The sequence below is a fragment of the Pipistrellus kuhlii genome, unplaced genomic scaffold (genome assembly GCF_014108245.1).
Source record: "Pipistrellus kuhlii isolate mPipKuh1 unplaced genomic scaffold, mPipKuh1.p scaffold_m20_p_28, whole genome shotgun sequence".
In the NCBI taxonomy this organism is placed as follows: Eukaryota; Metazoa; Chordata; class Mammalia; order Chiroptera; family Vespertilionidae; genus Pipistrellus; species Pipistrellus kuhlii.
In genome coordinates, this window is record NW_023425527.1 from 1,257 (window position 1) to 14,117 (window position 12,861).

The following is a 12,861-nucleotide window of genomic DNA, read 5'->3' on the forward strand; positions in this document are numbered from 1 at the left end:
AAAATTTACTATTCAAGATCATTATAGCCCTTTTAGAAGAAGCAATAACATTAATTTCTTTACAAAGTCTATTGTCATTGTATATTTCTTAGATGAATGTAATGAACTCGAATTACATTTTCTTTAGGTTGGATTGGTTCTAAAATCCTCTTTCAGAGCTATTAGAATCAACCTCTTAAATCTCTGAGAAAATTTTTTAGGGTAGCTGTAATGAATAAGTTTTGCTTTCCTAAAATTTCTTGTTATTGAATGTATTTCATGAAAGTTAATTTTATTATTAAACCAATAATGAGCATGAATATTGGTGTTTTGCTATTTTTAAATAGGTCAGAAGACTTCTCTAACACAAGAAACAGAGCTATTGGAATCCTTACTTCAGGAGGTAGAGCACCAGGTAATGAAATATTAAATGCAATGAAGTTTTTACCCTTTTTTGTTCTTATGCTTTAAGATTCTTTTTAATAGAGATTATATAAGATCAAAAGATCTTGCCATCTATGGGCTATACTAGAGACTTTTATGAAGTAAGATTTAGCTGATTCTTCTCAAGTTTTCTCCATCAGGCTTGGGAACTAAATAAAATTAAGATTTATTTTGTTTTGTAAGACTGGTGCATAGCATCTAAATATGTAAAAGATTAAAATATCTGACTTTGTGACTTAAGTGGTGCCTTTGAAATAGAATATTATTGCCAATTACCTATATATACTATATGATTTTTATTATAAAGTTAGCATTTTTATTAAGTACATTTTAGTTAAGATTCAAAGAGTAGTCATTGTTTTAGGTATGTGGAACACAGCAATGGACAAAATGGTAAAAAAAAAAAAAAATCTGTCCCATAGAGTTTATATTTTAATTTGCTGGTAGGTGAGTGTTAAGTGTATAGTGAAAGAGCCCTAACTGGTTTGGCTCAGTTGATAGAGTGTCAGGCTGCGGACTGAAAGGTCCCAGGTTTGATTCAAGTCAAGAGCATGTACCTGGGTTGCTGGCACATTCCCAGTAGGAGGTGTGCAGGAGGCAGCTGATCAATGTTTCTCTCCCATCGATGTTTCTAACTCTCTCTTCCTCTCCCTTCCTCTCTGTAAAAAATCAATAAAATATATTTTTTTAAATGTTTATAATGAATGAATGAATAAATGTGTAGTGTTAATAACTATTTGGTATACTCGTCTTTTTTTTTTTTTTTTTTTTTAACCGTGTCACTCTTGCTCAGGGACCATGCTAATCTTTTCTATATTGTTCATATTTTGGTATGTGTGCTGCTGAAGAGCACAATATTAATTTGCCTTTCCTTTTTGTTAATCCTCATCTGGGGGTATTTTTTCCCATTGTTTTTTAGAAAGATGGAAGGGGAAGGTAGAGATAGAGAGGAACATCAGTGTGAAAGAGACACATCAGTTGGTTGCCTCCTGCATGCGCCACAGCCAGACTGGGGATTGAGCTTGCAACCAAGATTCCTGTTCTTGGCTAGAATTGAATCCTTGACCCTTAGTCTGTGGGCTGACACGCTGATCATTGAACCAAACCAGCTAGGGCTGCTTTTCCTTCTTAATTGCTGAGTAGTATTCTATTATATGTTATATACCATGATTTGTTTTTTTATTCAGCTGTTTATAGCTATTTGGGTTGTGCTTTTTTTTTTTTTTTTTTTTTTTTTTTTTTTTGCTTTTACAAATAAAACCACAATTGATATGAGCAAATTGCAAAATAATTTTGTTCAAAAAAGAAGGTGGACATAAAATGAGTATATAATGTGTTTGATTTCAGTTACATAAAACTCCAGGAAATGTGAACTTATCTATAATGTAAGAAAGCAGATAGGAGGTTGCCCAGAGGGGGAAGAAAGCAGGAGAGCTTACAAACAGACACAAACAAATTTTGGGAGATAATGGTAAAGTTCCTATCTTGACTATGGTGATAGCTTCACAGGTGTATACATTTGTCAAAACTTAAATTACACACTTTAAATACATGCAGTTTGTCTTAATTATATATATCAGTTCTTCATCAAAAAAAGTTGTGTGTTTTTTTAAAGCATATACCTGGGTTGCTGGTTGCTTGTACAGAAGGCAATCAATCAGTGTTTCTCTATCACATCAATATTTGTTTCTCTTTTTCTCCCTCACTCTCTCCCCTCCCCCCCATCCCCTTTACTCTTTATTACTCTTTCTCTAAAGTCAATAAAAACATATCCTCAGGGGATGCTTAAACAATAAAAATTTATTTTCATTGTTCTGGAGGCTGGTTTACATCAGGTATTAGCAGGTTTCCCCTGCGGTCCTTCAGTTTGGCTTGTAAATGGCTGCTTCTCTCTGTTTTCTAAACTAGAGGCCTGGTGCATGAAATTCCTGCACTGGTAGAGTTCCTAGGCCTGGCCAGTGATCAGGCTGATTGGGGCCTTCCAGCTGCTGACTAGGACCTCCCTTCCCCCCCTGCTGGCTGCCAGCTGGGGCCTTCCTTCTTTCCGCCCCGCCCCCTGGTGGTCAGCACACATCATAGCAAGTGATCAAACTCCCAAGGGGCAATTTGCATATTAGGCATTTATATATACAAATACTGTTACATTCTGAGGACTTGAAGGTTGGGATTGCAACATATGAGTTTTGGGGAGACAAGTTTAGCCCTTAATAGTTTACAAAGCAGTTTCACATTCAGCTTCATGATAGTTAAACCCAGCAAAGCAAGCATAGATATTATTCCAGTTTTACACATAAAATGACAGAGTCATATAATTAGTTTGTATCAGAACTAGAACTTAAGACTAGTTGTTTTGAATACAAAATTAGTAATCTTTTAACTACCATGCTTATTTTACAAAGGTTGCTTTTATCACTTTTTTACCTTTGGCTCTTTCCCAAATCGATATAGCTTTTTATGTGTGCATTACATCTTAATGTTTTTCTGGTCCTTGGAATGCATTTTGAGAAATCCTATTTGAAAGCTATAAACCTATTGGAGTTTGTTCATTAATATACATAATGGATTTACTGTAGTAGTGTAAAGTATATTTGTAGTTTTTAAAATTGTATTTACCGTCTACGGCCATACCACCCTGAATGCGCCCGATCTCTTCTAAAATTGTATTTACCCTAACATATGAGGAGAGAAAAATGCTTTAAAATCAATACACTTCATGACAATATTGTTAGAATAGAAATAAATAATCTAAGTTCTTTGTAGATTTTTCATTCTAAAACCCACTTTGAGTCATTCTATTTTTTTAATCTAATCTTTTTCAGTATATAATCAAAACAATTTTTATTTGCTTTATTAGGGATTTTGAGGTGCCACTGAACAGTAATTTTGTTTATTTAGTCAGGAACTTTTTTTCCTCACACAGTTACGATCTTGTAGTAAAAGTGAGTTGATATCTAAGAGCTCAGAAATCCTCATGATGTTTCAGCAAGTTCATCGCAAGCCCATGGCATCCTTTGTTACCACTCCTGTTCCACCAGATTTTACCAGGTATGACAGTTTTAAAATTTCATTTTCGTATTAAGTTTATGTGCAAATACATATAATTGTTTTTAAAAAACATTGTTTTTCTTTGCTTCATTTTTTTAAGGTTCTGTTTATAATGATGTGGTTTAGCAGACTTTATGCATATAAACTAAAAAATATTCTTGTGGACTTACACATTTTTTAGTGAAAAGAGAGGATGATAGTGAATTAGGAATTGATTTCTTCTTGGAGCTTCATTTTCCATACTGTAGAGAAGAAATAACTGATCACATTTTATTTCATGTCTGTCCCTTCGTTCCTTTTCTTAAATTAAGATACAATTGAAATAATATCCTATTAGTTTCAGGTTTAAACATAATGATATATTTTATATACTGGGAAATGATTACCACAATCTAGATTATAGTTTACATCCATCACCATACATAGAAAACATTTTTTTCCTTTAAAAAATATATATATATTTTATTGATTTTTTTTACAGAGAGGAAGGGAGAAGAATAGAGAGTTAGAAACATTGATGAGAGAGAAACATCGATCAGCTGCCTCCTGCACACCCCCTACTGGGGATGTGCCCGCAACCAAGGTAAATGCCCTTGACCGGAATTGAACCTGCGATCTTTCAGTCCACAAGCCGATGCTCTATCTACTGAGCCAAACCAGTCAGGGTGAAAATATTTTTTTCTTAAGACCTCTCTTAGCAGGTTTCAGATATGCAATACAGTGTTATTACTATAATCACCATGCTGTAAAATATAGGTCTATAAACTTTGTTTTGTAACTAGAAGTTGGTACCTTTTAACCTCTCTTAAAGATTCCTCATATAAATGAGATCATATAGCACTTTTCTTTCTGCCTATTTTACTTAGCATAATGTTCTCAAGGTTCAGCCATGTTTTCTCATGTCCATTTTTTAATTTACCTTTGAGTTTACTTATATTTTATTACACAGTGACTAGAACTCATTTACATATATGTTGTCAAAAGGAAAGCCCATAAAGCATGAAATGTTTAAAGATTTTAATGGTGACATGATGTTATCTTTTTATCCTAAAAAATCTGGAAATAACAGTTGGTTGCTTTCTACATATCTTTAGTTTTACCCCGGGCAGTTTTAGAATTCTTCTGAAGCAACGTATTTTTTTTTTTTTTTTTAATGTGTTGATTTTTTACAGAGAGGAAGGGAAAGAGATAGAGAGGTAGAAACGTCGATGAGAGAGAAACATCGACCAGCTGCCTCTTGTACACCCCCTACCGGGGATGTGCCCGCAACCAACATACATGCCCCTGACCGAAATCGAACCGCAGACTGATGCTCTACCACTGAGCCAAACTGGTTTTGGCTGAACAACGTATTTTTTTTAAGCATGTTTAAATTACTCTGTGCTGTTAAGAGCAGTGATTCTTAACACTGGTTGTATGTTAGATTCACTTGGGATTCTTCTGGAAATTTACCACTGTTGGCCTATAACCCCAGGATATCCTATATAATAAATCCTATATAATAAAAGGCTAATATGCAAATCGACTGAAGGTCAGAACGACTGGTCTCTATGACACACACCGACCACCTAAAAATTGGTGGTTTGCACCCTAACCAGTTTGACTCAGTCGACAGAGCATCGGCCTGCGGACTGAAAGGTCCCAGTCCAGGATGTGGGGAGTGCCGCTCTGCCAGAAGCCAGGTTCACAGCTGGCAAGCACAGCTGTGGTGGGAGCCTCTCCTGCCTCTGCCAGCAGCGCTAAGGGCCCCTTGTGGGATGTCTGCCTACTGGCTTAGGCCCACTCCCCACGTCCTGGACTGGGACCTTTCAGTCCGCAGGCCGATGCTCTGTCGACTGAGTCAAACTGGTTAGGGTGCAAACCACTAATTTTTTAGGCACTATCATAGTGTAAAAATGGTATAGATAAATCTTATATCTTATTTTGGTAATCAAATTTTCATGAAATGAACTTTAATGAGTATATCAGAAGATGTGAAATGACTTACAGTTCATCTTTTTGGTAAATTTATAGTGTTATATATTAAACTACAATAGAAGCCCAGTTTAATTTGTGCACTTGCCGGGTTGGGGGGGTCCCCTCAGCTAGGCTCATGTCCTCTTGAAGTCTGGAGCCCTCAGGGGATGTCCTACTGCTATGGAGGCAGGAAAGGCTCCTGCCACCGCCGCTGTGCTTGCCAGCTGTGAGCCCGGCTTCTGGCTGAGTGGAGCTCCCCCTGTGGTGGTGCACTGACCCCAGGGGGCAGTTCCTGTGTTGAGCATCTGCCCCCTGATAGTCAATGTGTGTCATTAGTGACTGGTAGTTCCACCATTTGGTCGATTTGCATATTAGCCTTTTATTATATTAGAGGCCTGGTGCACGAAATTCATGCAGGGGCGGGGGGAGGCAGTGTCTGTACCAGTCTGTACCCTCTCCAATCTGGGACATCCCTCTCACAATCCAGGACTGCAGGCTCCCAACTGCCCGCCTGACTCTGCCTGATTGCCCCTAACTGCTTCTGTCTGCTAGCCTGATAACCCCCTAACCACTCCCCTGCCAGCCTGATCGACACCTAATGGCTCCCCGGCCAGCCCGATTGTCCCTAACTGTCCTCCCCTGTTGGCCTGGTCACCCCTAACTGCTCTTCCCTGCCAGTCTGGTAACCCCAAACAGTCCTCCCCTGCAGGCCTGGTCACCTCCAGCTGCCCTCCCCTGCCCACCCGGTCACCCCAACTGCCCTCCTAAGGTTTGCCACTTTTGTGATTATGTATTCTTATCCCATAAAATTGCATAGGTTTATTTCCTAGTAAAAATTGTCTTTCAGAGGCAGTGGGGGAACCAGGCCAGCAGGCAGGGCAATTGGGGCTGACCTAGTAAAAATTCAATATTCCTCATAATTTGTTTTGAAGAAGGAAGTTTGGGAATTCATTGTGATGTCTTTTGTTTTTGTTGTTTCTTTTGTTTTTTAAACCTGTTTATATTGGTTCCATATTTCAGGAACCAGTTTCTTCCTTTTCCTATTTTATGAATTCTGTTTTACTTGTCTCTTATACTTACTTTAATACTTAATTATATATTGCCTTGTAAAAAATATATTTTATAGAGTATTTGTTTAGTCCTCTTATTTCATTGCAAACATTTGATGTAATCTTCTGATGGTTTTATGAATTTATTTGATTTAATGCTATTTTTAATGATTAAAATTTTTCTTAGGGATTTTAATTTAATAAAAATTTTAAGATATTATTAAGGGACTTTGTTTTTTAACTAAATGAAATTTTAAACTTACAGAAGCCAAATAATATTAATTTGCTTTTTTTTTTTTTTTTTTAGTGAATTAGTACCATCTTATGATTCAGCTACTTTTGTTTTAGAGAATTTCAGGTAAGAGTTTTTGACAACTCTGGCTTTTATATGTGCCAGGAAGGTGTTATTCCAGAGTAGGATAGACTAATGAACTGTGACACTCAATGTTGTCTTAGAAGAAACAAATTTCCTATTAGAAGCATAATGGTCATATTATTTCTTCAGGACCAATTGCTTCTCTGGTCAGGGGAAGGGAGCCATGTTTTATTTAATAGGGTCCACTAGGCCTGTGTTTCCCAAACTTTTGACATCTGTGTACCCCTTCTATAATTTTCTAACGCTGAGTAGTACCCTTCGTACTCATGAGAATGTAGAATTAGGCGCATCTAAGCATGGTGCAGTGCATATCCCCACCAAACTCCGGTGCAACGCGTACCCCCACCAAACTCTTCCTTTACCCCTGTGGGTACGCCTACCACACTTTGGGAAACACTGCTAGACCTTTGTGAAGATGGGGTGAAAGAGATGATAGAGGTCAATGAGCCCCTTACCCATCCTCAGAAATAAAGTGATAAGAATAAGTCCATTTGGTCCATTTTCTCTGAACTCAAAGTAAGGACAAGAAGTCATTATTTTAAGCTTTGTAACTTACATATAAAATTTTTTTTAGCCATTATTGCTTTTTCTCTAAGATTATAAATGCAGACCTTAAAACAAAAAGGTCTTAGGAATTTGTCTTCAGGGGCTGCATACCAAGAATATAAGGTCTTGTCTGGAGAGGAAAATTCCAGGAAGTGATAACCATCAAAATAAGGCAAAAGGAGAATTTATACCATTTCATATATAATTTGTTTTTCTTATGGGGTAATATTGTGGCCAAAATATAAACTTTCTAAGACTTTCCCCATATACATTAAGATTTAGCACATGCTCTTTTTGTTTTTCCATTTTAAAAAAAGGATAATTATACTACCAGGGATATGAGGAAGAGAGACATATTTTTCTTTTTTCTTTATTGATGAAAGATTACTTGTTGAAATGGTAATTAAATTCAGGATTCTTATTTTCCCTTTTCTCTACTGTCACAGTTTTGAGGTGATCTGAAACTGAAAGTCCTGCTGAATATTTCGGTATTATTAAATTTTATTTCTAGATGCAACTATGTATAAATTTATCCAGTGTGATTTTGACTTGATTAACCACCTTTTACTTTGTTCATGGCTTGAAGTAACATAAGTAAAGTGGTTTGTTTTGGTTTCAAGCTTTTGATTTGGTTGGTTTTCTTTTACTTTAGCACTTTGCGCCAGAGAGCAGATCCTGTTTACAGTCCACCTCTTCAAGTTTCAGGACTTTGTTGGAGATTAAAAGTTTACCCAGTAAGTTTTTCATATTTTTAATAATTCTTTTAAACGCATGCTCTTTCTTTCAGGGTTCTGTAGTACACAGGTTCACTCTTTTGGTAGAGTAAAAAATTAATGACAATTAAATAATAATTTTATTGATTGTTTTACAGAGAGGAAGGGGGAAAGGATAGTGAGAAACATCGATGAGAGAGAAACATCAATCAGGTGCCTCCTGCACACCTCCCACTGGGGGATGTGCCTGCAACCAAAGTACATGCCCTTGACCAGAATAGAACCTGGGACCCTTTAGTCCATAGGCCAATGCTCTATCCACTGAGCCAAATCGGCTAAGGCTAAAATAATGACAGCTTTAATGTTTCTTTTAAGTTCTATTACTAATTCTACGGAAAAGTGAGTTAAATATGAACAGTATGAACCCTGACATTGCTGAATCTTATTTATTATTTGTATGAAGACTCTTATCTTCAGCCCTAACTGATTTGGCTCAGTGGATAGAGCATCGGCCTCCTGGCTGAAAGGTTCCAGGTTCGATCCCACTCATGGGCATGTACCTTGTTTGTGGGTACATCTCCAGTAGGAGGTGTGCAAGAGACAGCTGATCAATGTTTCTCTCTCATTGATGTTTCTAACTCTATCCCTCTCCCTTCCTCTCTGTAAAAAAATCAATTAAAAAGATATATATTTTTTAAAGATTCTTATCTTCAGAAGACATGTTTAAAATTCTTATAAGTGTTTTTAAAAATAAAATACAGAAAGCCATCAGAACACATGTATGCCAATTGTGTACTCGTACATTTCAATATGTTTCATTGATCTCTGTATTTTCTGTAAATTAGCAGCTGGATTCAGTGACATGATGAGATCATAGTTGATTCCTATGGCAAGAATATAAGTAGTAGTGTTGGTTTTTTAATCACATGATGTCTAGTTGCATCTCTTTATGATATTGGCAGCTATTGATGCTCAGTGTCTATATCTATCACAACAGTGATATTCTCATTTTATAGGTGTTTTTTCCCCCACTTATTAGTTGTCATACTTTTATAAAGAGACTAGTGGCCCAGTGCACAAAATTTGTGTACTGGGGGAGGGTGTCCCTCAGGCTGGCCTACACCCTCTCATAATCCAGGACTGCTGGCTCCTAACCACTCACCTGCCTGCCTGCTTGATCACCCCTAACCACTGTGCCTGCCAACCTGCTCACTCCCAACTGCCGCCCCCCACCAGCCTTCTTGCCGCCAACTGTCTCCCCCACTCCCAACTGTCTCCCCCACTCCCACCCTCGCAAGCCTGATCACCCTCAACTGCCCTCTCCTCCTGGCATAATCGCCCCTAACTGCCTCTGCCTTGGCTCCACCACCATGGCTTTGTCTGTAAGGACACCTGGAAGGTCTTCCAGTCTAATTAGCATATTACCTTTTATTAGTATAGATACTTTCCTTTATTATTTGGTTAATCACTAACAGTTCATTTAGGAGAGGCAGGATTCTTTCCTGTTATTTACCAGTTTCCCATATTATTCTCTGAAAGTGATTAATTAGGTTTTTAAAAAAATTATGAACTCATGGATTTAAACATACTTAATCTTTTCAAGTTAGCTTCTGTGTCACTTTGCTGTCAATCTGAACCATTTATTATTAAAAATAACACATATAGCAAAACAGCCAACAACACACAAGAGTGCATGTTATGCCTCTCTATATCAAAGTGGCTGGAAAGGCAGCCATCAGGTGTTTTTCTTAATGTACAAAAGTTTCGAATTGTTACAGAATCAAATATTTTGGTCTTTCTATTATTTTTCTTACTGCTTCTAAATTTAGAAGTATGTCCCAATCCAAATATCATATATTAGTATATTTTTTTAAATGTGGCTTCATTTAAAATGATCTGAAATTTGTATTTCTATAACTTCCTTTTTTTTTTTAGGATGGAAATGGAGTTGTCCGTGGATACTACTTATCTGTGTTTCTGGAACTCTCAGCTGGCTTGCCAGAAACTTCCAAGTAAGACGTGATTAAATAACAAACTTTAGTGTGTGTTTAAATACAAGTACATTCCTCTTTATAATTTTTTATTAACTCTTTTGTTAATTACTGTATTATATTTGTGAAAGTGTACATCCCAGGAATAGTATGGTGACATAGACTGGCAGTTCTCTAATTGTATGACCTCAGGACTCTTTATACTCTTAAAATTTATTGGGAATCCCAATAAGTTTTTCTTTATGGGGGTTATATCAATTGATATTTTCTGAATTAGAAATTAAAACAGAGGAAAAATATAAAAATTGTATTAATTTAAAAACCTATTGTATATTAACATAAATATTTTTTCTTGATAAAATATATGTTATTTAACATTTTTGGAAATCTCTTGCTATTTGCTTAAAAAGAAAATGGCTGGATTCCCATATCTACTTCTATATTTAATTTGTGTGCAATGAGTTTTGTTGGTTGAAGTATATAGTATATAAAATCTAGCCTCACAGATTTTGAATATCATGTAGTTGAGAGAATTTTTTTTAATGAGATGATTTAAATCCCATAAAATTTATAAATAAGTCTTTGTCACCAGAGTTATAAAAAATATTTTTCATGTGGTAAAAAAGGGAGGAACACTTGAAAAAACAGTTTTAGATGATTGTGTCTCTTCTTTGACATTACACCAAATTGAACAAGTGCTTGTTTGGTAAATGTAATTTGTAATGTGGAATCCAAAACCATAATAGTAAATTTTACTTTATTACATTAAAATCTGTTGATTTGATATGAAATGTCTGCTTTCAGCTATTATGTAATAATAGAAGAGTAACCCTTTCTCTTGCAATAACCAAAAAGAAAAGATAAAAATAACATTTTCTAGACACTGGACATGAGGTAACCAATGGAAGCAATTCCCAATAGATAAGAAACAGACAAATGAATTCTATGATTGTCCCAGTTTACAGCCTTGAGAAAAAGTTCAGGAGGGTGAACTGAGATAGTCTGGCAGACTCCCTGAATTGAATAGACAGTGCTGAGTGTGCAGGAAGACCAGTGTAGCTAGAGCGTATTGGACAGAATACCAGAGAGAAGAGAGCTGCATAGGCAGAGAGCTCAGAGGTCTGTGGGGTGTTCCCTGTAAGAACTCAACAGGGCTCATTTAGGGCTCATTTGAGAGGAAACTACCTGAGTTTGGGGAAACAATAATCTGAAAGGATTACAGGAAGTGGTGTCTGGTGTTGATACAGGACCAGGATCTGTCTTTTTCTATTACAGTGGAGAAATTTATAATTCATGGGGCATTTGCCTCAGTAGAGGGGAATAGCTAAGTTCTAGACTGCACACTGCTCTGGGCCTACCTAAAAAAATGAAAGCAGCATCTCAAAGGATCATATTATTTCAAATAACTGTACCCCAGAGCAAAGCTCATGAAAATTTATAAGATCACAAAAATGTCCAGCACCCCACAAAGTAAAATATTCAATATGTGTTGTTCAATCAAAGTTTATCTGGCATTTAAAAAGATGGGGAGACATAACCAATAATGAGAATAATCAATCAAAATGAAGCAAGAACTTTTTCTTCATGTGGATTATATCAATATCTGAATTAGAAATTAAAATAAGATTTTAAAATTTTTTATTAATTCACTTAAAAATCATAATTATGTGTTAAAGACCATTTTCATGAATATAACTTTTTTGAAGTGAAATAATATTTGACGAGAAAGCTTGTGTTTTAGATTTTGAAATCTTTGAATGAATGTCTAGTTTTAAAAAAGCTTGATTTTCATGTGAGAAGCAGGAAACAGGGACATTTAAGACAGTTATAAGTATCCCATTTGTTCAAAAGTTAAGTAGGGATATATAAAAGACTCAAATTGAACTTAAAAATGAACTATATTTGAAATGTTAAGTATACTGGATCGCATGAATGACAGATTAAATATTGTAAAAGGAAAGATTACTCACATTTGAAGGCATAACAATAGAAACTGCCCAAGATGAAATAGAAAAACAAATTCCAAAACAGAAGAACCTGAAACAACTTAATGTATAGATAACTATTATAGAGTCCTTAAAGGAGGGAATCAGAAGAATTAGTAAAGAAAAAATGGGGAAAACTTTCAAAACTTGATAAAAATTTTAAACCCACAGATTTAGGAAACTCAATGAATTGCAAGCACAGGAACATGATGGGAACATCAAAGCACATTATTGCCAAACTAGAGGCTATGCACAAAGATTCGTATAAGAATGGCCCTTTTTTCCCCTGGCTGCCTGCACAGCCTTCGCTCTGGCCAGAACCACCATTCCACCTTCCCATGCTGCCCAGAGCCCAGCATCCCACCCCATCCCTGGCCACTTGCATATGCAAATTAACCTGTTGGCTGATGGGTGTCATAAAGGTATGGTCAATTTGCATCTTACTCTTTTATTAGTGTAGATTGCTCAAAACTATTGATAAACAGAAAATCTTAAACTAGCAATGGAAAAAAATGGCATTTATAGAGGCACAAAGGTAAGGATAAAATCAAGAGTTTGCACTGGAAACAATACCAGTGGAATGATAAAGGGACGTCTAAGAAAGGCTGAAGGAAAAAAAAAATCTAGGATTTTGTACCCAGCAAAAATATCTTTTAAAATACTAAGGTAAGGTAAAGTCATTTTCAGGCATATTTTCAAAACTGGACTATAAGAAATGTTAAAGCACATGCTGTACATACAAGGAAAATAACACTAGTTGGACATCTGAATCTAAAC

At 36.1% G+C, this 12,861-nt stretch overlaps 1 protein-coding gene and 1 non-coding gene across 8 annotated transcripts in view; one reads left to right on the top strand and one right to left on the bottom strand.

Annotated features, from left to right (window-relative positions):
• The first annotated feature begins 315 nt into the window (after positions 1-315).
• The window catches only part of TRIM37 (tripartite motif containing 37), an 84,586-nt gene continuing 72,040 nt past the window's right edge, over positions 316-12,861 (top strand). For all 7 annotated transcript variants that reach the window (XR_006742679.1, XR_004990777.2, XM_036454279.1 and 4 more), the window contains exons 1-5: positions 316-394; positions 3,344-3,468; positions 6,781-6,831; positions 8,048-8,129; positions 10,044-10,120. Coding sequence is in view for 5 of the 7 variants with exons in the window: in XM_036454279.1 (XP_036310172.1) it covers positions 3,395-3,468; positions 6,781-6,831; positions 8,048-8,129; positions 10,044-10,120 (284 nt within the window). In the remaining 2 variants the exon portion in view is untranslated. The remainder of the gene's footprint in view (positions 395-3,343; positions 3,469-6,780; positions 6,832-8,047; positions 8,130-10,043; positions 10,121-12,861) is intronic.
• On the bottom strand, positions 1,172-1,276 carry LOC118728137. Its single transcript, XR_004990804.1, has one exon. It is a non-coding gene; the product is annotated as a U6 spliceosomal RNA (small nuclear RNA).